The 23,127-nt window shown below is 37.3% G+C and overlaps 1 protein-coding gene across 1 annotated transcript in view; it reads left to right on the top strand.

Annotated features, from left to right (window-relative positions):
- Positions 1-23,127, top strand: part of LOC143877623 (AP-2 complex subunit alpha-1-like) — a 39,626-nt gene that overhangs the window by 2,415 nt on the left and 14,084 nt on the right. Inside the window, exons 2-12 of the mRNA XM_077379774.1 lie at positions 3,761-3,892; positions 4,392-4,517; positions 5,676-5,738; positions 5,876-5,973; positions 6,063-6,270; positions 10,665-10,736; positions 10,824-10,916; positions 14,485-14,586; positions 14,738-14,835; positions 16,174-16,255; positions 16,543-16,631. Of these exons, the coding sequence (XP_077235889.1) occupies positions 3,761-3,892; positions 4,392-4,517; positions 5,676-5,738; positions 5,876-5,973; positions 6,063-6,270; positions 10,665-10,736; positions 10,824-10,916; positions 14,485-14,586; positions 14,738-14,835; positions 16,174-16,255; positions 16,543-16,631 (1,163 nt within the window). The remainder of the gene's footprint in view (positions 1-3,760; positions 3,893-4,391; positions 4,518-5,675; positions 5,739-5,875; positions 5,974-6,062; positions 6,271-10,664; positions 10,737-10,823; positions 10,917-14,484; positions 14,587-14,737; positions 14,836-16,173; positions 16,256-16,542; positions 16,632-23,127) is intronic.

The following is a 23,127-nucleotide window of genomic DNA, read 5'->3' as shown; positions in this document are numbered from 1 at the left end:
GGAGAGGGCCTTGTGCCATATTAGAAATTTAGAATCTCTAAGTGTCCTTGTCTCTTCCATGGACTATGGAGATGAGGTAATTTGCACAGTGGACCCAAAATGTCTTTTCTTCCATATGACCATTAGTAGTATACGTTTTCTTGAACCAAATGACCATTTTTACTATCTTCTTTTGTGAGTTATTTTTGTGTCATATTCATAGGAAGCCAACTTGAAGGTATGGTTCTAAATTCCCATAGAAACCGACATGAAACGACAGAAATGTTTCTGTTTCCATCTGCACCGAATAGCATACTGAGAATGAAACACATAGTGCAAGGTCTGCAACTAAAACTGTAAGTGTATTAGTGGTATACTATCGGTAGGGATTTGCTAGCCAATTTCTCAAAAATCCATTTCGAGGCTGGCTTTAGCATGTAAGAACAGCCAACTCAGATGAATTAAATGAATAAGACAAATTATGCCAAAAAGTAAACCCGTGTGGCTGTTATCACATGCAAAAGCCAGCTGCGAAATGGCTTTTTGCGAAATTGGCTAGCAAATCCCATATCAGTATGCGTTACATAATTATGAATTGCATGTGAAATGTGGTGTATGCATTATGTATAAATATTTATACAAATGTGAAATACCGTATGTATTGAATTATTAGACCTGTGTGATAATGCATGTTGCTAGGTGTTCGACGCTGTTAAATTATTATGGATGATTTTCTTGTTTATGTGATGGTTTCTAAGTGTGCCTTTGTTCTTATTCTAGCATTTTCTGAAGTTTCATTTTAAATTCTATAACTTGCTTATGTTTTCATATGTTTATGTGATTTTACAAGATTTCCACCAAGATTCTCATCCGAATTTGAAATGTTTCCATTCACATGGTGACCAAAACCGAAATTTAAAACCTTGCTCCAAGGCAGATCAATTCACATAATTTGGTTTCGGTTGTGTGGATATTGTGTTTTGTATGTAACAATCCTGTTGTTTAGTGGTGCCACTGTTGGGCTTCTTTTCTTTGTGAATTAGTTTTAGAGGCTGTCATCACCCCCCTCTATCTCTTTTTAGGCGACTTATCATTCTTATGCGTCATTCTCTTGCTTTTATTCGATAGTTTGTTCTCTTTATAAAAAATGAAAATATCTAGGGCCAAATGGGATTGATGGTATTATTAGAGATCATGTGGTGAGCGTAGATTGATTTATTCCTGTGATATAGCTGACACTTTGAATTTATTGCTGGCACACGTCATGTTGTGTCCGACACGACATGCGTGTCAACACTAATTTCGACACTCTTAAATGTACTGCCAAGTGTTAGGCTTAATCTGGATGTGTCGACACATTTTTGTACCGTGTTGAGTGTGACGTTCTGTTTTATTATTGAATCATGTGTTTGCCTCTTTTATTATTGACTCTTCTTTTAGCTCTTCTTTAACTAATATTTACTGTTATATCCCCACTCATAAACCTAAAACCCTAAACAATCTCTTAGTCCAATATTATATTCGTTGTACACATTGGAGACGGTAGAGAACTAGATTAAATTGACGAACGCACTGTTATTGGATTATCTCATGTTTGTTTAGATTATTGTTGATTAATCCTAATATGTATTAGTCTGTTAAATGAATACTCTATCTATATTGTTGCAAATTATGATAGTAATAAGTAATTTTATATGTATATACGTGTATAGGCATGTCACAATTTCTAAATTCTCATGGGTTGCCATGTCATATACCTCGTATCCTTGTCGAAACTCAACACACGAATCCGTATCCACAAATCACATATATATATACTAGTAAAAAACCCCGTGCGATGCACGGGCTGACAAAGAACTGTACGGACCACATCACGGGTTGATCCAAACCGTCCATGTGATGGAACACAACATAAATAGGTTGTGCCCCAAAAATCATTTCCATAGGCTGATCCTAGCCCTCCAATCTATAGAGGTTTCCATAATATGTTGTTTATCTTAAATCGGATGGTTAAGATCACCCTATAGATTTTTTATTAAAAAAGCATAAAGGGAGGGGGGGGGTAGGATTGAAATTATTTGGCTTTAATGGGTGCCTTTGTTAAAAAGCATAAAGGAGGGGGTAAGATTGAAAATATGTGTGTTTAATGGGTGCCTTTGTTAAAAAAAAGTAAAAAAGAGTGATGTGTAATTCTACAAAAAATTCTCTTATTTTCTCTTCTACTATATATATATATATATATATGAGGAAAGTGTTGGTGAGCTTAAGCTCACCAAACTTATGGTGAGCTTAAGCGCCCAATCACATTGGGGCCTACTTTGTTAGGATGATCCAAAGCATTCATTTGAAAGGCCCTTACATAGATGGGGTGTGTACCAAAAATCAGCTCCATAGGATCATCCTAACCCATCCATTTGTGGAGGTCAAAATGGACAGACATTATTTGTCCACAAATCTGCCCATTTTTGTCCTCCACAAATGGAGGGGTTAGGATGATCCTATGGAGCTGATTTTTGGTACACACCCTATCTATGATAGGGCCTTGCAAATGAATGGTTTGGATCACCACAGAAAATGTGGGACCCATGTGATTGGGGCGCTTAAGCTCACCAACACTTTCCTCTCTCTCTCTCTCTCTCTCTATATATATATATATATATATATATATATATATATATATATATATATTCTATTTTAGCTGTATCGTGTCGACATGCTACACTCATGTCCATGTCAACAAATCATAGATCTATACAGAGTTGGTAGGGTTGAAGGACTATTGTGAGGCAAAGCTGTTTAATGTTAAGACAAGGGATAAGATCTGTTTGTTACTCACTTTTAAGGCCCTTTCATGGAGAAGGCCTGGAGGCTGATCCATCAAACATGATCAAGTGGATGAACAGTCAGCAGGAATATCCATTAGGGTGGTTTTTTTGGTGTGTGTGTGTGTGTGTTGGGGGGGGGGGGGGGGGGGTTAATATATTCCACGGAGGAGATTCTCGATGTTGTATCAGAGCAACTGGTTTCTTTTCATCATATTCATTTAGGGCCAAATGTGGAATCTGATCCATTGGCTAAAGATGGTGTTGAAAGGCCGGAGTTAGCAGTGAATGATTGTGTGTTCCTATCCTTGATGTTCTCTAGCCATGCTGTTTCTTTTGTCTGTATGATCAGCTCGGTTATTTTCTCCTTGATGTTCCTGTCCTTGATGTTCTCCGTTCTTTTATTTCTTGCCACACTTCGTATCTGCCATCGTTCAATAAGATAAGTTTTAACTATATGTGTTGAAAGCTCCTTGTTCTTTTTTGAAATGCTCATATTTTACAAGGAAGATATTGCCGTTCATTTTGTTTTTTCATTTCTAACATGAAGTTAATTTAGAATCTCATGTAATATTATTAATTTGATTTTTAGGCCCTTTACATTCGTTGATTGAATTGTCTTATTCATAGCCGCCCACCTTTTTTGTTTTTTGGATTTTAGTTTTCTTAAGTGTATAGTTGTACCACTCTACATAATCTTTTTGTTGTTAGTAGAACAATGAGTTCATTCGAAAGACACAGTTTCTTCAATCTTTCTCCCCAAAGTATTTGGTGCTTAGTTAATGATCTCCATATATTGGTCTTGTTGTTGACTCTTGGCTTGCGGAAAAGCCTTCAAAAGAGCTCTGTATTCTTTTGCTTTTGTTCTTAAATTACTAATATAACTCTAATGTACTTCTTCTCTTCTTGATATTAACCTTGTGAAGTTATCAATGATGGGCCTCTTCTATTTTTGACAGGGATTGACACCTTACGAGAAAAAGAAATATGTTTGGAAAATGCTTTACGTTTATATGTTGGGTTATGATGTAGATTTTGGTCATATGGAGACTGTTTCTCTAATATCTGCACCCAAGTATCCTGAGAAGCAGGTTAGTTCTCATTCCACTCTTGAATTGCATTTCTATATCATGTTAGGCTTGTGCTTCATTTGGGCTTAGGCTGCTTGAGAGTGTGGATCCAGGATGTTTCTCTTTTCACCACCATCTAGCTTGAGGGAGTTTCATTTCCTTTGGTGTGACTTTTTGTTTTGTTGTAGCTGCCGGCCTTCTAGGTCATATTGCTCGTATCTTTTCTTTTCTTTTTTTTCTATTTGCTTTGCTTTTCTAATAAATCCCAAATAAGAAAAAAGTGTTAATAGGGAGGTCTTTTTTTTTTGTAAACTTTTAATTATTTATATAAAAAAAGAATTTGATTCCTAGGTCTTTGTCAACTAAGTTTTGATATTTCTAATTTGAGCTCTATAGTTTGATAATATCTGTTGCAGGTGCATTTGATTAATGCACATACAAACCCATTATTTTTTTGAAAATTTGTAGTAGACAGCTCCTATACTAGTTTACCATTAAAGTATGCTAATTGTGGCTGCAGGTTGGATACATAGTGACATCATGCTTGCTGAACGAGAACCATGACTTTCTAAGATTGGTCATAAATACTGTCCGCAGCGACATTATTGGGCGTAATGAGACTTTCCAATGCTTGGCACTGACTATGGTAAGTTTTAAGATCCTTATTCCACCTTTTCTATCAATTGGCCTTCTTGTTCTATATTCTAGTTTCTTTGGACATTCATTGTAATGTTTGCAAAAGGATTCTATTAAACTAAAGCACAGTTTTTTTTCTTCTTCTCTTCTTGTATACATGCATGCGTGGAGTTCATGTAGGGCGATGATATTCATGTCCCCTTCGAGATGATATCCATGTCCCCTTGTTTTGATATTACCACTCCATTCTTTTATTTTGAGCTTCTCTTATCTGTTATTCCTTGCTTGTTGAGAATTGTACCCGCCAATGGGAAAAATGTAAAACAGAGGACTGCCAGTATGAAAATGAGTTCCAATACCATCTCCACACGCACGCACGCACGCTTCCAAAGAATTTTTTTAGCTTGATTCATTATATAAAATGAAACCTCTTACAGGTTTCAGGATTGGAATTTTTTTTGGGTTTGATATCAACAAGAAATACTTTATTATTTTAGGATATTTTGTGGTAGTGTGGAATCTCTCAATTTATAAATCTATTTGCTTTGTGGCATTGCCTGGGCGTAATAGAGTAAAGGAAGACCAATGATATTTGCACTACCATGTTTTGATAATTGCACTAACTCACTTTTTCTTTTACTATTTAACTAGCTGTCAAAGGTTATCACCATTCCCAAAAAGCTCAAAGAAGCCAATTAAAAAAGAAAAGACAAAGTGAGTTAGTGCAATTGTCAAAACAAGGTAGTGCCAATATCAGTAGGATAAAGGAATTGCCTGTCATAAACATATTGATCTCATATTTTGGGGTTGCAGTTATTGATATCTTTTCTTAAGTGCACGATAAACATTTTTTCCAGTTGGACATCATTTGTAAGGTTCATATGATATGATTGTGTCTGTGTGAAAAGTCGCTGGATTGTAATATCTTTTTCAGTTGCTTCTATTCTTGAGCGCCTAATTATTTATGATATCCCAATCATTTCAGCCTCATTCTCTATGGGGTCTTTGGATTTATTCTTCATTTAGTCTGTTTCTTTCACATGCTGTCTAAGTTGTTGCGATTTGACTATTTGATGAATTAATTTAGAAATTCTTGTTGGTACTTTTGTTTATTTCCCTCATACTCATAGATACAGCTTGGTTTTTGTTCCACTTGGTCTCTTTGCAGGTAGGAAACATTGGTGGGAGAGAGTTTGCTGAATCATTAGCACCTGATGTCCAAAAATTGCTTGTAAGGAAAACAAAACTCTTTCATGACTCTTTGGTTTCAAATAAAAGAATGTAAATGATCGGAAGGGAAACAAAACTCTTTAATGACCTTGCTTTTAAATAAAAGATTGTAAATGATGGGAGCTGCATTTTCATCAGATTTCAAGTAGCTGCAGACCACTTGTGAGGAAAAAGGCCGCCTTATGTCTTCTGCGGCTGTATAGGAAAAATCCTGATGTTGTCAATGTAGATGGCTGGTAGGTTGGAATTCTCTTTTCTGAAATGGGTCAATTATTTTGCATGACTTAATTATGTTTCTCTAATTACCCTTTATTTTGATTTTTAGGTCAGACCGCATGACACAACTTCTAGACGAACGCGATCTAGGGGTTTTGACATCCGTTATGAGCCTTCTTGTTTCTTTAGTTTCAAATAACCATGATTCATATTGGAATTGCCTTCCAAAATGTGTTAAGACTTTAGAGAGGCTTGCTCGGAACCAAGATATTCCGCAAGATTACACGTATTATGGGATCCCATCTCCCTGGCTTCAGGTTTGTGTGTTTCTATTATGGAAAGAAATGTAATTGATTACTCTTAAATGCGAACCTTAAAGTTGTAACATTGTAAGAATCCAAATGTGGGTTTTGCTCAACTTGGAGATCATTTCAGCTCCAGTCAAGTAGATTCCTGCGTTTCTGCCTTTCCGGGCAACACCAATCCAAAATTTTCAACCGTGGTTTTTGCATATTTGGATCCATAGATGGGGTTTGTAAATAATTTATCTGAGGTCTTTGCATGTTGAGGTTCCATGTATGCATTTTTCAACTGCAGTATTTGTTGCTTTTGGTGCTTAGTTTTAAAGTTTTGAAGGTCAACTTTTAATTTTTTTCACCATGTACTCTGATCCTTTTTTCTCATTCGTCTAGTTGATCTGCCCTTTATAATCACACTTAAGTGTCTTGATGTATCTTCTATAAGGACTTTTGAACCCTCAACCAAAATGCTGAATGACAGGGATTGGCCCTTGAAAAACCCTTAATGTTTTTGAACACCAAACCTGGGAAAAACTCAATTTGCTGTTACCCTTGTGCTCTGTGTTTTTTTTCAAGTGATTTAACATTTTTTTCCATGAATGTTGCTGCTATGCCTTTTGTTGGCTGACTTCAAGTGACAGTATCAAATGCATTGCGGAGCTTGACTCAAGCTATTTTGATGAGATTTTCATTTTATAAATGATTACGTGTCCAAGTTATTAGCCTTATTGATCTCCTTCTCCCCTCAATATTTGAAACAGTCGTTGTAGGATGCTTCATGCTTTTTAATCTAGTCATATTGTGTTGCTGACTGTATGCTAATTCACAGAAATTATTTTGAAGAAATTTTCATTGCATGAATAATTACGTGTCCAAGTTATTAGCCTTATTGATCACCTTCTCCCATCAATATTTGAAACAGTCGTTGCCGGATGCTTCATTGATGCTTGCACCTCCAGTTTCTGCTGCTTTACACACACACGCGCGCGCACACACACACACACGTACATGGATTCCTGAGTGAAGTGTTGACTCAGATACGAGGTGTCTCACATGGCAACCTCTAAAAAATCTAGAAATGGGGACACGCCGGTGCATGTATTTACATATAAAAATTACTAATCATAATTTACGTATAAAATGAATACAGTATTGGAAGAGCGTGTTTAGTGTTTTAGGTTTAGGGAAGGGGGATAACAACAAATATTAGTTAAAGAAGAGTTAATACTAAAATAATAATTAAGAGGGGATTGAGCCTCTAGCTCAATGGCCAAGGCTTTGTTCTTCAAGCAGGAGGAGGCTTAATCCCAACTTACCTACCCAAAAAATAAAAATAAAAAAAAATGATAAAAGTGGAGATAAACACAATATTTGATAATAAATAGTATTTCACTTGATAGTGACACTGTACATTAACATCTTGACACGCCAAAATCAAGTCTAAATGTTCTAGCATTACGTTTACAGATGTCGAAAGGAGTGCCGATATGTGTTGACACGCATGTCTACTGAAATTTCAAAGTGTCAGCTAAATCATATATATATATATATATGAGGAAAGTGAAGCTACACCACCGGTGTAGCTAACTTAGCTACACCGCCGGCTTAAAATACAATGGGCCCACATTGTTTTGGTGATCCAAAGAATTCATTTGATTGGCCCTCACATAGATAGAGTGTCCACCAAAAATCAGCTCCATAGGATCATCCCAACCCTACGATTTGTGGAGGCAAAAATGAACGTGTAAAAACCTTCACAAATTTGTCCATTTTTGCCTCCACAGTTTGAAGGGTTGGGATGATCGTATGGAGCTGATTTTTGGTGGACACCCTATCTATGTGAGGACCAATCAAATGAATTCTTTGGATCACCAAAACAATGTGGGCCCATTGTATTTTAAGCCGGCGGTGTAGCTAAGTTAGCTACACCGGTGGTGTAGCTTCACTTTCCTCTCTCTCTCTCTCTCTCTATATATATATATATATATATATATATATATATATATATACTCTCTCTCTCTCTCTCTCTATATATATATATATATATATATATATATATATATATATATATATATAGAGAGAGAGAGAGAGAGAGAGAGAGAGAGAGAGAGAGAGAGAGAGAAAACGGTTCCTACACATATGTGTAGAGAGTTCTCTACACGCTAGCTTAAAATACAGTGGGGGCCCACATTGTTTGGGTGATCCAAGCCATCCATTTTAAAGGCCCTCACATAGATAGGGTGTCTACAAAAAATCAGATCCATAGGATCATCCCAACCCTACGATTTGTGGAGGTAAAATGGATGTCTTTAAACCTTCACAAATTACTTCATTTTTTGCCTCCAAAGTTCGAATGGTTAGGATGATCCTATGGATCTGATTTTTTGTGGACACCCTATCTATGTCTATCTACACACTAGCTTAAAAACAATGGGGGCCCACATTGTTTGGGTGATCCAAGCCATTCATTTTAAAGGCCCTCACATAGATAGGGTGTCCACAAAAAATCAGATCCATAGGATCATCCCAACCCTACGATTTGTGGAGGTAAAATGGACGTCTTTAAACCTTCACAAATTAGTTCATTTTTTGCCTCCACAGTTCGAATGGTTAGGATGATCCTATGGATTTGATTTTTTGTGGACACCCTATCTATGTGAGGGCCTTAAAAATGAATGGTTTGGATCACCCAAACAATGTGGGCCTCCACTGGTTTTTAAGCTAGTGTGTAGATAACTTATCTACACAAGTGTGTAGGAACCGTTCTCTCTCTCTCTCTCTATATATATATATATATATATATATATATATATATATATATATATATATATAGAGAGAGAGAGAGAGAGAGAGAGATAGATTTGCTAGGGTCCATCGCAAAAGGCATTTCGCAGCTGGTCTGTCTCATGTCAGACCAGCCACCTCGTGAATGAAGACAACTGCTTTTGTCTCCATTCACGAGGTGGTTGGTCTGACATGCGACAGACCAGCCGTGAAATGCCTTTTGGGATGGACCCTAGCAATTCCCATATATTACACACACACATATACTGTGAGTGTGTGCGGTTCCTTTTTTTTTGTGGAATGATAGCCAATTTTATTGCAACCAAAAGGGACCGAGATGGTCAAAATACATACATGGCAAAAACATATGAAAAAAGAGCTCATCTCTACAACAAGGAAGAAGTAATAAGGGTGGAAGAGAGTCAAACAACGCTAAAATGAAAAATCTCTTTCGAAACCCCTACTCTAGCTAGACTATCCGCCACCGAATTGGCGGATCGGCGAACAAGCTGAAACACTATCGACAAGGATCCCATCCAATCTCGCATCTCATCAAAAAACCTATACCTCCAGGGGTGATTCTGCGAGCCTTTAAGCCAGCAGATAACATTCAAGGAATTGCCTTCTACCACCACATTATCCAATAGCTCTCTCTCCAACAATTTCATACCTTGGTGAACTGCTCGCACCTTTGCCTCTGAAGTATCTGCCTTCCCTATGGGGCCCGCAAAGGCCCAGACTACCTCCCCATGTTCATTTCTCACAATTCCACCAATCCCCGCCGGTTCGAGGTTTCCCATGCTAGAGCTGTCAAAATGGAATTTTAACAAGCCGGGAGGATGAGGAACCCACTGTTGGACAATTTTTTGCATTATCTCGACACTATGGCAGACTTCTCTCCATCGTTCCCAGAGGTCATATGCGGATACAAAGGCAAAACATGGGATGGCTTTCGCTCATGAAATCGTCATGGCAATTACTTTGATGAAGAGGAAAGCTGAACCTTTTGAGACCCCTTTGAAAACTCTTGCATTTCTTTCTTCCATAGGACCCAAATAGTAGCTAAGAACGGCACGTTGCACAAAATTTTTCCTTCTTTCCTCCACGGTACTAACGACCATCCCTGTAGAAAATCAATGAGTTTTTCAGGAAAAACCTAGCTGATGCCAAATCTATTAAGGAGTGTGCTCAAACCTCTCTCGTAAGTCGCAAATTTGCAATGCATGAGTAGATGGTCCACTGTTTCTCCCGCCTCTATGCATAAGGCGCAATAATCAATAATGATCATCTCTCTCTTACATAGGAAATCCGTAGTTTGGAATTTTGGATCCTCTCACGTAAAGCTGCCCATCCAAAGGTACGCACTCTAGGTGGAGCCTAGAATGTCCACACTGATGCAGGGCAAGCCACTAGGTGATGGTAAAAAGACTTTACTGAACTGTGTGTAGTTCTTGTCTCGTTCTTTTTTTATCTTTCTTGTGTAACTAACTGTGTCAACACAGTTCTGTTGATGTTAAGAGCATAAGTCTTAGGTGATAATTCCTACAATGAATTAGTAACTTATAACAGGAAGCTAATGTTTACTTGATCAACTCAATGTATTAACATAGATGGTTTGCTTGGTGCAGGTTAAGACAATGAGGGTTCTCCAATATTTTCCAACAATTGAGGATCCAAATATCAGACGATCGTTGTTTGATGTATGTCTTTTATTGAAATGGAATAAAAGACATTATTATTGTTAATTCAGTTTGTTGATTCTAATTAGACATAATTGTTAATTGTAGGTTTTGCAGCGTATTCTGCTGGGCACAGATGTTGTAAAAAATGTGAACAAAAACAATGCATCACATGCTGTTCTTTTTGAAGCCCTTGCTCTTGTAAGTTTGTTGCATAGGAATTTATTTATTATATAAAAGTTGCAGTCTGAAATCTGTTTCAATTGATTTTGTTCAGTGCCAGTGATCTTTCAGGATCTACCAGGGTACAATGATAGAACAGTCTTCTGGTGGATTTCAAGACAGGCTTATATGTCTTGTCTGAATTTCATTCTGGTCCGAAAAGCGGGACAAAACACCCTTTTTTCCGTTTTGTCCAAAATTCTGGCTCGTTCCGGTTTGTTCCGACCAATTTTCACCATGTTTCGACTGGAACACACTGTTTTTCATATTTTGCTCTTTGACTGTTTTACCCTTATTTTCTGTCTGTTTTTATCGTTTTATAGTTGTTTGAAGGGTATTTTTGTCTTTTTGCCTCAAACAAAAAATAAACCTATATAACCCATCTTAGCCCTCATTTTCACAACTTCTAAACACTATCTTTCTCTTCCATTTCCTTCTAAGTTATACTCATCCCACTTCTTCGGCCCTCATTTTTCGTAACTTCTTCTAAACACCATCTTTCTCTCCCATTTCCTTCTAAGTTATACTCATCTATCTACTCAATTACTTATACTCGTCTCTGCTTATCACTTCTACATACTATCCTTAACTTTTATTAATGTATTGCAATTTGCAATATATTTAATGTTTTAAGTAATAAAATGTGTTTTGTTTTAAATAATAAAATCTACTATTTTGTTAGATTTGGTTGATATAATGATTTCTTATATTTTTAAATAATTTTATATTTTTGTTTTTTTTAATTTTAAACTATTAAAAAAATTTCTCCCGTTGTAGCATCTTTTTCCGAAACATAACACCGAAATGCCCCATTCCATTGATCAAAACAAAACACCGAATGAAACGTAATTGACAACTATGGTGTACGTACATACATACAAAGAGATATGTAGTAACCCTGAATTTATCTAGGGAACCTGGGCTGGCACCTTAAATTTTATGTATATAAGAAAAAGGTACAAGAGGGGGACATACCACCTTACCTTTGAATTCAAAAAAAGACTCAACGAACATTGAATGCTTGCTATACCCAAGGCGTCGCATTTAGCTTCACCTCTTGCTCTTTTAGGAAGATCCCTCCAAAATCTGAAGATATAAATACATTTTTTATCACAGGCATGATTGGCTAAAGAGTCAGCAACTTGATCTGCCACTTTGTGGGCATAAGACATCTGCTGTTTCAGCTCAGATTTAACTATATAAGCGATTTAAGATCATGCCAGTAAAATTTTATGGTCCAGGGAGGGTTTTTTTGTCCTTAAGTAAATCGGCTAACACCTTGCTATCAGACTCGACCCAAGTCTTATAAAATCCCAACGCTTTACAATATCTTAGGCCGGCCAACTTACTTCTTTCTTCTGTGTGCATGTTAGTTGCAGTATTGTTACAATGAGAAAAAGCAAAGACCCACATCAGTTTCTCATAACACCCCACTCCCCCACCCCCCACGGGACACGCCGGCGATATATATATATATATATATATATATATATATATATATATATATATATATATATATATATATATATATATATATATATATCGAGAGAGAGAGAGAGAGAGAGAGAGAGAGAGAGAGAGAGAGGTGTAGCTACACATACGTGTAGCTAACTTAGTTACACCAACGGCTTAAAATACAGTGGGCCCCACATTGTTTGGGTGATGCAAACCATTCATTTGATGGGCCCTCACATAGATAGGGTGTGCCCAAAAAATCAGCTCTATAGGATCATCCCAACCCTACGATTTGCGGAGGCAAAAATGGACGTGTAAAAACCTTCACAAATCTGTCCATTTTCGCCTCCACAGTTTGAAGGGTGGGGATGATCCTATGGAGCTGATTTTTTGGGCACACCCTATCAATGTGAGGGCCTATCAAATGAATGGTTTGGATCACCCAAACAATGTAGGCCCACTGTATTTTAAGCCGTTGGTGTAGTTAAGTTAGCTACACGTATGTGTAGCTTCACTTAACTCATATATATATATATATATATATATATATATATATATATATATATATATATATATATATATATATATTGAGGAAAAAGATTGTGCGGTTGACCGCACCAAGCTTATGGTGCGCTAGAGGGCCCAATCACATGTGGGCCCATTTTGTGTGTGGGTCCATTTTTTAGGATGATCCAAAGCATTCATTTGAAAGGCCCTTACATAGATGGAGTGTGTACAAAAAATCAGCTCCATAGGATCATCCTAACCCATCCAAAAGTGGAGGGCACAATGGACAGACACCGTTTGCCACAAATCTGCCCATTTTTGCCCTCCACTTTTGGAGGGGTTAGGATGATCCAATAGAGCTGATTTTTGTTACACACCCTATCTATGATGGGGCCTTGCGAATGAATGTTTTGGATCACCACAAAAAATGTGGGACCCATGTGATTGGGCCCTCTAGCGCACCATAAGCTTGGTGTGCTTGAGCGCACAATCTTTTTCCTCTCTCTCTCTCTCTCTATATATATATATATATATATATATATATATAGAGAGAGAGAGAGAGAGAGAGAGAGAGAGAGAGGTTTCTACACAGAAGTGTAGATAAGTTATCTACACACTAGCTTAAAATACAGTGGAGGGCATATTGTTTGGGTGATCTAAACCATTCTTTTGATTGGCCCTCACATAGATAGGGTGTCCACCAAAAATCAGCTCCATAGGATCATCCCAACCCTACAATTTGTGGAGGTAAAATGGACGTGTATAAACCTTCGCAAATCTGTCCATTTTTGGCCTCCACGGTTCGAAGGGTTAGGATGATCCTATGAAGCTGATTTTTTGGGCATACCCTATCTATGTGAGGGCCAATCAAATGAATGGTTTGGATCACCCAAACAATGTGGCCCCCCACTGTATTTTAAGCTAGTGTGTAGAAACCGTTTTCTTATATATATATATATATATATATATATGGTAGGCTATATTTTTGTTTCTCTTTATTTAACCTTGGAATTAGTGGCGGATCAGATTGGGGGAAACTCGTCCAATTTATTGTTTGGGTGCTTCAGAGTCGTCTGGGTCCATGGAGATTAGCTTATATAGTGTATGGGGTTCATGATGTGCAGGAGGGGAGATACTTCCCTTTTGCATTTGTTGAGAGGAGGGGGAGGGGGAGGGGGAGGGGGAATGAAATGGTGCTAGACGGGGTGTAAATGGAAACTCTTTGAGAATGAGGCCACCTCTGTCCTTTTCGTAATTTCCCCCTTCTCTTCTCATAAAGTTATCATTATCATTCAAAAAGAAAAGAGAAAACACCTTAGAATCAGTTTTCTGAAAACTATTGATCTCTTTCTCACTCTGCCTTTTTTATTTATTTATTTATTTTAAGTTGATGCTTTTGGTCATTGTATTTAGGACAGAAGGTTTTTTTTTTTTTTCATTTTTCATTTTTCATTTTGTTTAATCTGGTGTTTTGATAGATCTCCCTTAAATTTCATACATGCTGATACCTCGCAAAGTGCTAAAAATTGGATTGTTCATGTGGGAATTCTCTTACAGTACTTACTGTCTGACTGTACTAATGCAGGTCATGCATCTTGATGCTGAGAAGGAGATGATGTCTCAGTGTGTTGCTTTGCTTGGTAAATTTATTGCCGTACGTGAACCAAATATTCGATATCTTGGCCTGGTAAGTTCATTCCGGATTGGCAGTATAATGAAACTATCTGGGATTGCTAATGCCGTTACACATTTATCTTAGTGACTAACCTATGATTAAGGTAGAACAATGATATCTCTCTTATGCCTATGTTCATTCATTAACAAATGCTCATGTGCAGGAGAACATGACCAGGATGTTGATGGTCACAGATGTGCAGGATATTATTAAGCGACACCAAGCACAGATCATCACATCCTTGAAGGACCCTGACATCAGGTAATTATGTAAGGGACCCCACAAACACAATATTCTGATTCCATGTTGAAGCCTCAGAATCCTTGATTTTTAGTTTTGGTTTAGTTTTGTGATTCACACCTTTTCACAATGTAACCTTCTTTCCATGAAGTTTTATGCTATTTCATTTTTTAGTGCGGAAGGGAGTTGATGTTAATCTCATTCTAGAAATGTAGGCTAAACTTATATGGACGATATACCCATGAGAAAATATGATAAAACAAAGTTAAAAATTCTATGTCTGAGCATGCTTGCATGTTTACAATCTGTGGGAATTTCACATTGTAGGTTTCTATGTAAATGGTTTACTATGTTTTATTTCATTGTTCAATGAACTTCAAAGTATACTATTCAGACAACTGGAGCAAACTCTCTTCTTGTCACGACTAGTTTTCTAGAATCAGGCAATCTGTCTGGATTCCAAACGTCAACGTCATTTAAACCTTTTCTGCCTTTTATGTGTTACTGCTTCCTCCCCTAGTATCGTAGTTTACTTTCCCCTTGATATTCCCTAAAAAAACATTTAATAAAAATATGGTCATGATGACTTTTGAGACTTTAGTCTATGAATGTTTTTGACGCTTGGGATCATATCTGTCCGAATGTTGAATCTCTTTGATGTTTCTTGTTTTATCAGTGATTGTCCTCAGCCTCTGTTTGGATTGCAAGAAAAGCATTTCTGAAGAAAATTTTCCTTCTTCCACAATTTATAGGGAAATAATATGATTATGGTTAACTTATAGGGATATTATCATAAATTGAAGGTCCCTCTTAAGTAAAAATTGAATAGGGCTGTTTCAAGTCATCTTTTTACGGATGTAAAAATAGTTGGAAATTTTAGAAATATTTTTCCTTTCCAAACTTTTTCAGAAAATTCCTACAATCCAAACAAGCCCTTATTAAAAAAAAAGAAATAAAAAGAAAAATACCTCGACAATGAGCTTTTAGAGATAGGTTTTTTGCTCACTATCAAAAAAAGTTTCTTCCTCAGATTTTGCATAGGTGGCACTTGGTTATGCTAGTTATACTTGTTTTTTTATTCTAAAGGTTTCATCTGATGCTATTTAAGAAATAATTCTTCTTTTGTGAATACATACTACTTTTTCCTGATAAAAAACAATGTGCTCCTTGTTTGAGTTGGAAGCTTTCTTTCCAAGACTTGTAGGGGTACTGTTATATTTGTTGGTGCATAAAAGCCTAAGACGGTATCGGAGAAACTCTGGTTCTAGGAATTGCTTTATCACGCTTCAAATGTTGATTACTGATGTTTGATGAGAATAGGTAGTGAACTCTCCTCACATAGACAAAATGACTGTGCAGTATTAGAAGGCGTGCCCTTGATTTGCTTTATGGCATGTGTGATGTTACAAATGCAAAGGACATAGTTGAGGAGTTGTTGCAGGTACAACTAATCTATTAGTTGTTTCAGTTTCCAGCATTTGGGAGGACTTCACCTGACATTTCGACTTGATGTAGATGCAGTCATGCTTTTAAATTTCGGCCAAAATTTCGATCTGAAAATTTGGATTTCAGTTTGGATTTCGGCTGAAATTTGGTCATTTTGACCGAAATTTCGGCCAAAATTCGGTAGGGACCGAAACCGAAATTCAAATCCATGGATGCAGTTGGCAGCTAAATAGTGAAACAACTCTACTGTTTATACTCTTTGTTTGTTTGTCTTACTCGCAGTATCTCAGCACAGCAGACTTTGCAATGCGTGAGGAATTGGCATTAAAAGCTGCCATTCTTGCTGAGAAATTTGCTCCAGATCTGTCGTGGTAAGTATAGTTTATTCTCCCCACTGTTCTATGCAGCAAGATCTAAGATTCAGGATAATCACACATGCAAATAGACACACACAAATTTATACTTGCACATGTATACATTTTTCTAGATGTAAATTATAAAAAAATACTTTTACTCAATTTCAGTTCTATTCTTCATAAGACTGACTTATCCATTTTTATATATGGGTTTAATTTTCTTTCAAAATCAGATAAAAAAAATATATTTCAGAAATTATGTGCATCATAGCTCTTTTTCTGGCACAGCTCCTATCTTCATTTGTTTGTTGTGCATATTGGAGTGCAAGTGTTCATAAATGGAAAATTTTAACCTAATTTATGTTCCATTGTTCTGATGATTTCTAGTTTTATGGGAAATCATGCAAGTTTAATGCTTTCATTTAAAACCCTGAGAAGCTTGGATGTAGTAGTTAATTCCGTTTCATGGGTGTTTTTCGTCAATATCAAGTATAACTAGTTATATTATCCATTCAAAGGTTATCTCATATCAAGTCAAGAGGAAAACATAATCTAATTAGAGCGATTGTGGGCCTTGAAGATCCTATTAAGCGTAAAATCACAAATAAAGTTATTCAATTGTCAACACTTGAGACAAATATCTAAAATTCCGTTCAAGATATGAGCAAATCTCCACGAACAGTCATTTCTTTGCAATGTCCAGCCAATCTTGTTTGACAAGCCCCCTCTTCTAGCCATTAAAGAACTGCCTATATCTCTTCTAATGATGTGGTGATCAGCCAAAAGAGACCTTACCTTAGTCTTGAATGAATCAGCAATCCCTATCGGTCTGGAGAAAGCTAAAATTATTTCCCTCATATCATTTCTACAGCCACCACCAATCCTGTTACCGATCCAGCTTGCCAAATGAGCACCCATCAAAGTTTATTTTGTTGACATTGTGTGGGGGAGAGGATTACTTGCCCGTTTTCTTGGCATTCTTAGATCTTATTTTCATCATCCTATTGTTGATATCCCCCAAAAATCTTTCCTCGCCAAAGTCCACCTAATCAACTTATCTTTATCTAAAAAAGAATTCTCCCTACCATTGACTCTTTGCCTTCAAACTTATGATGATTTTTTTTTATTCATATGACCCAGCACACCGCAAATGGGCCCATTATCCAAAGAATATTGCTTCTTTTTCCAAGGTGCCAACATCACTTCGATAAGGTCTCCAACGGACATGGAAGTACCCAAAAACTATGAAACCATCTCAAAGGAATCCCCCATATTTTCCTAGTTACCTTGCAATGAATGAAGATATGGTTCACTGGCTCTCTTCTTCTTTACACAAAGCATCTATTTGCTAACCACAATTTCCTCCTCTCGAGTCCATCCATCGTGTTAGTCTTCTCGAGAACCATTGAATAGGAAACCTTGTCACTCTCGGAGGGGCCATAGCTGTCCTATTCCTCTCGTAGTTTCTTTTCGATTTGTCTTCCTTCAACAATACTTTGAAAACAGATTTTGCTAAGAAGATACCAAGAGGATCAACATCCCACATATGTTTATCCTTCTCAACTTGATAAATGAAAATTTCTTCCAACAATATTAGAAGGGATTTCTTCGATCGAGAGCTTGCTTCCATTGGTAGACTTATGGAGTTGCTTGAGAGGGGCTATATCAAACAGGATGGGGAAGACAAACGAGTTTGGATCTGGAACACATCTGGAGACTTCTTTGTTAAATCATTTTATCATTGCTTAGTGACTAGCCCGGTGCCCTCCAAGGTAGCTAGAGTGTGGACAATTCATGCTCCTCCCACTGTGCACTTTTGGGTGGGCGGCAGTAAGAAAGAGAATTCAAACGGTGGACTTTCTACGCAAGAGAGAGATCCTTTTTATTTATCATTGTTCGCTATCTGTGGATCATCTCCTCAACCATTGTAAAATGGCTCGGGAGATTTGGAGTATAGTGCTTAGTAGCAGTGTTTAAAAACTCGTTGACTCGGCTCGGAACTCGGCCGAGTCAACGCGGAATGGTGGTGACCGCGTCATGGAGTTACTGACTCGGGCGAGTCCGCGCCATCTCAGTCGAGTTCATACCTAGTCAAACAAGAATCCATCCTTTTACTCGATGTGATCGACTTTGGCAACCATTTTTGCCCATCCATGGACCATGACTCCTCGGACCTTTAATCTTTCCAAATACTGCTTGTTATTCAAAAGAAAAAAAGATCTCTGTAAAAAAAATCATACCTATAAATTTGGGTCAATGTTGATTCTCATTCAATCTGTGCAAAAGCTTGACAACTTTTGTTTTATCATCAAACCATTTTTGCTAGTAGGTTACTGATTATCTGAAAGATTGGTGTTAATGTCTCATTTATGGTGTTGCTACTTGGTTTATGTTCTACTGTTTCTTGTTTCACAAAGGGTTGGTTTTTGTTTCTCAAGGTAAGAAGAAGACGATGATCTAAGACCAAAAAATTATACCTTTATTTGTTTAAAAAACAAATAATGGTTAAAAGGTGTTTGAAATCTTAGCCGTTGGATTAACATATGCAAAACCCAAAATTTCTATGGGTGGAAAATGAAATTTAGAAGGTATAGATATGATATGTTATATTCGCCCCTTTGTTACGTGAGACAGCCCCATGTATTATAAAAGAGTAGTAAGAAATACAGTAGAGGAGGCTGTCCTCAGTAAAAATAAGGGTAGAATATATCACTTCTATTGTCCTTTATTATGGCAGACACAGCTAGAGAAATAGATAGAGTGATAAAGCTAGCTATATGACAGCTAGTATGTTGTCTTGTCTTAAAGCTGGCATCTCTCTCTCTCTCTCTCTCTCTCTCTCTCTCTCTCCTGCCAAATTTAACACTTTTTCCATTTGTTAATACTGCAGTGCCCTATTTTGATAATGCCACCCCAAAGTTTGTCTTGCACATTCGAATTTGAATTTGATAGTGCATCGAGTATTGTAAATTAGTAATAGTCATGTGCTGATATCATTTGGCTAAAAGTTTCTTAAAAAAGAGTTATATTGCCCATACCATAGGATGATCCAAACCGTCCATTTGATGGGTCACACCAAGGGCTAGAATCATCCTATTGAAATGTTTTATTAGGCACAACTTGTTTATGTTGTGGCCCATCAAAAGGACGGTTTAGATCATTGGATCATCCTATGTTGTGTGTATCCGGTCTCCTAACTTATACCAATTGTTTTTTTTTAAAGTTAGATAAATCTTTTACTAAAAAAATCTATATTCCGTAAAATATTCAATCTGACTAACATTCACTAAAGTAGTCAATTCATTAAAATTAACTAAAAGAAGTTACATAAATCCTTTTCTTTTTCATTTATTATTTATAAAAATTGCAACTCATCCGACTTAGCCGCATCAACCGCGTTCTCGGCCGCCTCAACCGTGTTCCGTGTCGAGTAGACAAGGATTTTCTCTGGCCGCGTTCCGCGTCGCATCCGCATTTTTAAACACTGCTTAGTAGGTTTGTTGTCAGTTGGGTCTTTCCTGCTAAGCTCTTGGATCTCTTTCTTGGATGGTCTGCGGTGCCGTGGAAGAGAAAAAGAAAAATTCTATGGAATGTTTGCTTCCTAGCTATGAAAGAAAGAAATGGCAGAGTATTTGAAGGGATTTCAAAAAACTCAGCTTTCCTCTTCATCAAAATTATTGCTTTATCGATCTCTTGGGTCAAATCCCTTCCTTGCTTCAAGTTTGTTGCTGCCTATGACTTGTGGGAAAGGTGGAATGATGTTTGTGGTAGTGAGGAGGCGAAGCAGAAAATTATTCAAGTTTGGATCCCCTTGCTTCTGGCATTGTGAAACTGAATTTTGATGGATCTAGCTTGGGGAATCCGATTGGGGGAGTTCTGAGAAATAAGTTGGGGAAGGTTGTATGGGCCTTTGTGGGTCCCATAGGGGAGGCGGATGCTACGGAAGCTGAGGTGCGAGCAATATATCAAGGTTTAAGAATCTTGGCAAGGGATGGCATTGTTAATGCTGTGGTGGAAGGGGACTCATTGAATGTGATTCGATGGCTTAGTGGTCTTCAAAATCTGCCGTGGAGATTTGATAGTCTGTTTGATGAAATGTTTGATTTGGTGAGATCCTCCTCAACAGCTTTCCTACATGTGCGCCCCTCCGCCAATGAGGTGGCCGATAGCCTTGCAAAAGCAGGAGTCTCCATGGAATCTTTGGCGCTTAATGACTCGTCCTCCTTGATCATTCCTTCTTTGTATTGCTTATTATATTTGTTTTGTCTATCTTTGTATGGACCATCTCGGTCTATGTTCATTTTCTCAATAAAATTGGCTACCTCTTTGCAAAAAAATGTTACAAGGGTAAGTAAGCACAAAAACTCACCATATTTTAGGTTTTATGATGCGCTCAACCCAAAACTACCCTTCCCCCACTCTCTCATAACAATCATACATTTTCACCTCTTTATCCCTCTCTAGCCTGTAGAGACTTGCAAAAGCTTGGTACAAAGGAACATAACCTCGGAGTTGAGCCTTTTGCTCTATTGGTCAAAGTTTAGTTCTTCAACCTTGAGGTCAGAGGTTCATTCCCAATGCACCTACTGAAAAAGGAACATAACGCGACCACCTATCTTCCCAAATTTTATCCCCTCCCCCTCCCGCCTTATGCCTAATCCCAACAAGAAATTCCTCGGGAACTTAATGAACTGACCACCAAGCTCTCGACCCTCACCCTCTACCTACCATGGTTTTACTCGGATTTCGGTGAGAAACGAAACGAAACGGTACCGAAACCGAAGTTCATTTCATCGAAACTTATAATAAAATAATACTTTTTTATTGCGTTAAAGAATTTCGAACAAAATTACTGAAATTTTGTCCTAAAAAACCGGGATTTCGTGCGGCAATACCAAATTTCGCCCGAAATCCCGCTGAAATTTCGGTTTCGGAAAAGTCCGAAATTTAAGCCGAAACCAAAATTTAAAACCATGCTACCTACCACTTTACAATCCTACTGACCCCAACCTTAAGGCCAGAAGCTCAATTCCAATGCACCTACCGAAAAAGGAAAAATAACCTGACCACCTATCCTCCCAAATTTTATCCCTTCCCCATCCCACCTTATGCCTAATCCCAACAAGGAATTCCTCCCAAACTTAATGAACTGACCGCCAAGCTCTAGGAGCCTCACCCTCTACCTACATCTTTACAATCCTACATACCCCCTTTTCATTTTTTTTGAATGGTACATACCCCCTTTTCATATCCTGACCTTCATTATCCGTGTACTCATCATCATTGATCTCCCTTCTACTCATCATCATTGCCGTGCCCCTTTTCTTCATGTGCTTGTGGAGTAGGTTTTTTGAAGTGTTGCAGTCCAAGGATTTCGTTATAAAAAAGAAAAGGCTCCTTAGCTACCCACTCTTCCATAATGTTGATGTCTCTAGGTTGATAGGGTTAGTAGCTGATGATCTCTTCTTGCTTGCATCCTTGACGTTTTTGACAGTATTCTTGAATATCTTTAAGGCCTTTTTTTGACATTAATATCTTTAAGGCTTTTTAGCTAAATTTGTTCTTTGTGTCATAGTTAATATTTTGTCTTCCTACTTCTTGTTTTATTCTCCAGATTTTATGTTTTGCGAGCTTCAACCATCATCAACTTTTGGCCGCATATTCTTTCTATAATGGAATTTAGTAACCATTATTTATATTTTTTTGTAAAGACATTCGATAAGATAAACTAAATGGGGATGTCCCCTTAGTTGAAGTGGACAAGGTTGTGTCGCAACCAAGGGGTTGTGGTTCCCTTTTGTTCCAAAAGCTAAAATTATCTTTACTACCAAGCATGCTTTTTAAGTTTCCCCCAAAACCGGTACGAAACGACCGAAATGTTTCCGTTTCCATCCCCACCGAAATGCATATTGAAACCAAAATGCATACTAAAACCAATGCCTTAAGTGTTTTATTGGTATATTATATCAGTGTTTTACATAATTATATTTATATGACTTGCATGTGAAATGTGGGGTATGCATTATGTATAAATATTTATAGGAATTACATATGAAATGTGGTATGCACTGAATTATCATACGTGCACGATAATGCGTGCCATTAGGTTTTTTATGTTTTTAAGCCCTTTTGGATGATTGTCTTTCTTATGTAATGGTTTCTAAGTGTGTATTTGTGCTTATTCTAGCATTTCCCAAAGTTTCGCCTTAAAATTCTATCATTTGCATATGTTTTCACGAAATTCTATCAGGATTTCCACCGAAATTTCCAACCTAAATCGAAATGTTTCCATTTCTGTAGTGACCAAAACCTAATTATGCATTTGCATGCAGATTACTGAATCTCATTGTGTTGCATACCCTTACGTCTGTGCATGAATCCACTACCAACGTAAGGGTCCATGCAACATTGCATCTTACTATGATCTTTTGTAGTTTCAGATGTAGTATATCTGCTTTTTGTTTCCCCACTTCATGTTAAAAATGACCATTGTGACTTTCAAGGTAACCTT

Source organism: Tasmannia lanceolata, unplaced genomic scaffold (assembly GCF_043159265.1).
Source record: "Tasmannia lanceolata isolate RefF3 unplaced genomic scaffold, GAP_Taslan_0.1 ptg000005l, whole genome shotgun sequence".
Classification (NCBI taxonomy): Eukaryota; Viridiplantae; Streptophyta; class Magnoliopsida; order Canellales; family Winteraceae; genus Tasmannia; species Tasmannia lanceolata.
Note: the sequence above shows the minus strand (reverse complement) of the source record. Positions and strands in the feature narration are given on the sequence as shown.